Here is a 5,000-nt window from a genome sequence, read left to right as displayed (position 1 = left end):
GCAAAGAACCAAATAAAAAAAGTACAAGGAATATTGTAAATCATGCCAAATCTAATGAATGAAAGAGGCGATGAAATTATAATAATGATTGGCACAAAACATGAAATAACATGAAAGGCTTAATCATGTAAAAACAGCTTAAACAATGATGACTTGGGCTTGGTTGATACTGGAATTGCGCAGAGGAGGTCTGAGGTTTCACAATACACAATTAAACCTGTTTCAGATCTGTCATTGAAGTTAAAAGTTTGTAATATGAATCAGTGCCTCACTGGTTAGTATATATATATATATATATATATATATATATATATATATATATATATATATATATATATATATATATATGTGTGTGTGTGTGTGTGTGTGTGTGTGTGTGTGTGTGTGCGTGTGTCACTAAGCTGGAGGAAGGATCAGAAAAACTATTTTTTTTTCTTTTTTGGACTAGCACTTTCGTATTTTCATACCTCTTCAGGTCCAATTTATACAAAAAGTTAGGAACAGAAACAAAGTCACCTCTCCGACAGTAGTAAACAAGACATAATACAATAACATAGAAATTAATACACAACTAGTTTAAAAATTACAACTAGTTTAAAAGTTTCTAGTTTTAAAATTACAGTGAGTTGAAAAATTACAGTGAGTTTAAAAATTACAACTAGTTTAAAAGTTACTAGTTTTGAAATTACAGTGAGTTGAAAAATTACAGTGAGTTTAAAAATTACAGCTAGTTTAAAACTGACAGTTGTTTAATTACATTATTTATAAGAAGTTCACCAAGTTTATACATTCCTGGGATATTATATAAACTTGATGGACTACTTATAAATTATGTAATTAAACAATTGTCACTGTACCAACCGTGTGTCACACAATTGTACATAATTCCTTTTGTATATATTATGCTTGTATCTTCGCTCTTCCCTCGCACTAAAACGAACATGAAAATTCATGTTTGGTTTTCCTCTGTAACATTGTCACTTTCTCGAAGATGTATTTTCCTGTTGCCTTGAGGTTTTGTATATAAAGGAGAGTGTTCCTAAATAAAGTACTCAGTTGATTGCTTCCTGCCTTTGAGTCAGAACCCTTCTCTCGGCTCGTCACATTGGTGACCCAGGAAGTCGACTCGCTTCCACCGCCTTCCACCCCCACCCCCTCGCCCCTCCATCGTTGGTACTATGACGGACTCTACGGCAGTTGGCGCTACGGCTACTCCATTCAAACTTTCATCGTTTGCCAGCGGAGAGGTGTTTGCTTGGTTTCAGCGCGCAGAAGTCCAGTTTCGCATCAACGGCATGACTCGCTCAACCACCAAAGCAGATTATGTTCTCGCGGCGATACCCGAGGACACCTTCCCAGAAATATCCGACTGGCTTTGTGAACAAGGAGGTACGGCAATAGCGTATGACGCCCTCAAAACATACCTTCTGCAGCAGTACTCGCCGTCGCCAGCCGCCCGTGTAGCAAAGCTTTTTCAGCTCTCGTAACAACCGTTGGGGGACCAAAGGGCTTCGCTTTCCCTCAGGGAAATGACCAGTGTCGCTCACCTTCAACCTGCCGCAGACGGCTCTCCTCGTGAGGTGAACCTACTTCGTGCCCTTTGGATACGCCGTTTACCCAGACCTATACGCGCTGCCATACCCGATGTCGATAGTTTACCCATAAAGGACTTGATGACCAAAGCCGACGCCCTTATGGACAGCCACTTCAAAACCTCCATCAACGCCTCCACTCGTGACGAAGAGGACACCTATTCAACTTCAACCGAAGCTGACGTGAATGCGGTAGGACACACTCGCCTATGAATGCCGTAGGACACGCCTATGAATGCCGTAGGACACGCCTATGAATGCCGTAGGACACACACGCCTATGAATGCCGTAGGACACACTCGCCTACCCCGTGACGAGCCGGAGTGGCAACACAGCCAACCATCATCCACCACTCGCTCGCACCCCAACCAACGACTTCTACAGCCACTCACTGCTGCTAATCGGCGCAGTTTTTACTACTACCTCTCCAGATTCAGGGCACCTATTTAACATGTTCAGTATGTCATTTTTAGAGGGGGAGCCATGTACCAACCGTGTGTCACACAATTGTACATAATTCCTTTTGTATATATTATGCTTGTATCTGCGCTCTTCCCTCGCACTAAAACGAACATGAAAATTCATGTCTGGTTTTCCTCTGTAACATTGTCACTTTCTCAAAGATGTATTTTCCTGTTGCCTTGAGGTTTTGTATATAAAGGAGAGTGTTCCTTAATAAAGTACTCAGTTGATTGCTTCCTGCCTTTGAGTCACAACCCTTCTCTCGGCTCGTCACATCACTTTTAAACTAGCTGTAATTTTTAAACTTACTGTAATTTTTTAACTAGTTTTAATTTTTAAGCTCATTGTAATTTTTAAACTAGCTGTAATAATTAAACTCACTGTAATTTTTAAACTAGCTGAAGAAGTATGAAAAGGAGAAAGCGCAAATCTAAAAAAAATCAATTATATACTACAACCTTTTACGTACTATAAACCTCGAACTCATCATGTTTTAAGAAGATAATTTTAGAAGGTGGTGATAAGAAAATGGAATCCTTACCTTGTCTCCAGCTTCACGGCATTTACATCCACAGGCTGCTGTCACTTCAACATCAACTGTTTCTTGTCGACCACCCAAACTAATGCTGATATTTTGCAGGAACTCTTCCTCTTTTTCTGGGCATTCTTCAAGCTAGAATACAATCATAAGATACATGTTATAGTAAGAAGGCCCTCCTCAATATTATTTTTCTTTATTGTAATACAACATGAAGTGACCGGGGTACTGAGCATTTTGAACTAATGAGAGTATTTCCATCAAGGGAGATCAAATTTAATCCACATAATTTAGCATATTTATCATAATTTAAGGGTAATTTTTGAAACATGTACAGTAGGATAAGGAAAATGTTAATTATAAAGAGTTTATGTTGCTTATAATAAAAGTTTTGTCGACGAACTGGTCTATTATACGCCCACTTAGCTTGTGAGTTTTCAAACCCGGTCATTAATTTCTTGACATCACTGTTCAGTGGGGAGTTGGGGGCGAGGCATAAATAAGTAAGTAAATATATATATATATATATATATATATATATATATATATATATATATATATATATATATATATATATATATATATATATACATATATATATATATATATATATATATATATATACATACATATAGTGTATGTATGTATATATACATATATATATACATATATATATATATGTATATATATATATATATATATATATATATATATATATATATATATATATATACACATATATATATATATATATATATATATATGTATGTATATATATATATATATATATATATATATATGTATATATATCTATATATATAAATATATCTACATGTATATATATATATATATATATATATATATATATATATATATATATATATATATATACACACACACGTGTGTATATGCATATATATATATATATATATATATATATATATATATATATATACACACACGTGTGTATATGCATATATATATATATATATATATATATATATATATATATATGTATATATATATATATATATATATATATATATATATATATATATATATATATATATATATATATATATATATATATAAACATCAGGTGACAATAAAAATAAATGTTATAAAAAAAATTCTGTTACTTTTAATAAAGTTGATCAAATTGTTGAATCCTATATTCTGATGGTGGTGGAATAGGGAAGAAAAAAGGCGAACATAACAAGCTACATTATTTTTTAATCTCTCGAATTTCTCTGTTGGATTCTAAATCTATACCTACTCCCCCACCTTTTTAAAACTAAATTCTTATATAATATGTCAAATAAAAACTGGAACTTTCTCATTTAGAGAAATCATGGTATAAGTGAAAATAAGTTTCCACAAATAGATGAACATTTAATTATTATTTACATCACATCTTTCACAGCTACCACCGCACTTAATGCCCAGTAAACTCTGATAAAACCAGGCTTCTTTTATATAAAGTCTGGCAAAAACCGACATTGTAGGCTACGCCTCTGAGTCATTGTCAATCTTGATAAAGAAGATTAATAAAATGAGCTACCATTTCAGATCTGTGAATAACTCTCTATAGCTTAAATGTTTCCCTTGGCGCAGTTTTTATAGGCAATTTCCATTCCTCACGTGAAAATTATTCTTTGAAATTCTAAAAGAGAACCCTTTTATAGAGGAGTAAATCCTTTCTATACTTTTTCACACAAAGAGAAGTAGCTGAAGTACCAATTTGTGAAAATAAAACTAAAAGTTCTTCCTTTGACTTGAACCTAGCTCACTGTGTGATCTTGTCATTCAACTCTCAACGAGAAGCAACATGTCATGTTGGAAAAAAAAAAGACTTAAGAAAGTGTAAACGAACTTTCCAACCCCAAAATCTCATTACAGAAATCGGCCTGCACTCTATCAACACTTCTATCTGATACTAATGGTAAAGCCCCATCTGTTAATGGTAGAAAGAAAACCGTTATATCTGTGAGATCTTTTAAAAGAATTTATTTTTTTTTCACAGTGGTAAAACAGGAACTTTAGAAAAGTAACATTACTATTTAAATTACTGTTATCTGATATGATAACTACAGGGATTTAAAAGGTAGGACTCCTGTAAACATTATCAACTCTGAAGAAAATTATTTACACTACGTTACAGTACTTGGAAATACTAGCTTCTTAGATATGGTCTAAATTTCTATAGGCTATATAGATCATTTCTTCTTACTGAAACCAAAAATTTCAATTAACTATCCACAATAAATGTTACTAAACAAGGGATGGTTAAATGATAACGTCATCCTTCCTGCTTCGTCTGCATGACTGAGTTTGACAGAATCGTCTTTGTGTGTTCATTTTTGCATATACATAGCGAATTTTTCACTTATGTTTCGAAATCTCGTACG

The 5,000-nt window shown here is 33.5% G+C and overlaps 1 protein-coding gene across 2 annotated transcripts in view; it reads right to left on the bottom strand.

Moving 5' to 3' along the window:
• The window catches only part of LOC137623357 (integrin beta-PS-like), a 1,240,954-nt gene that overhangs the window by 375,454 nt on the left and 860,500 nt on the right, over window positions 1–5,000 (bottom strand). For both annotated transcript variants that reach the window (XM_068354187.1, XM_068354188.1), the window contains one exon: window positions 2,596–2,727. In XM_068354187.1, coding sequence (XP_068210288.1) covers window positions 2,596–2,727 — 132 coding nt within the window. The remainder of the gene's footprint in view (window positions 1–2,595; window positions 2,728–5,000) is intronic.

This window comes from Palaemon carinicauda, chromosome 30 (assembly GCF_036898095.1).
Source record: "Palaemon carinicauda isolate YSFRI2023 chromosome 30, ASM3689809v2, whole genome shotgun sequence".
Classification (NCBI taxonomy): Eukaryota; Metazoa; Arthropoda; class Malacostraca; order Decapoda; family Palaemonidae; genus Palaemon; species Palaemon carinicauda.
Note: the sequence above shows the minus strand (reverse complement) of the source record. Positions and strands in the feature narration are given on the sequence as shown.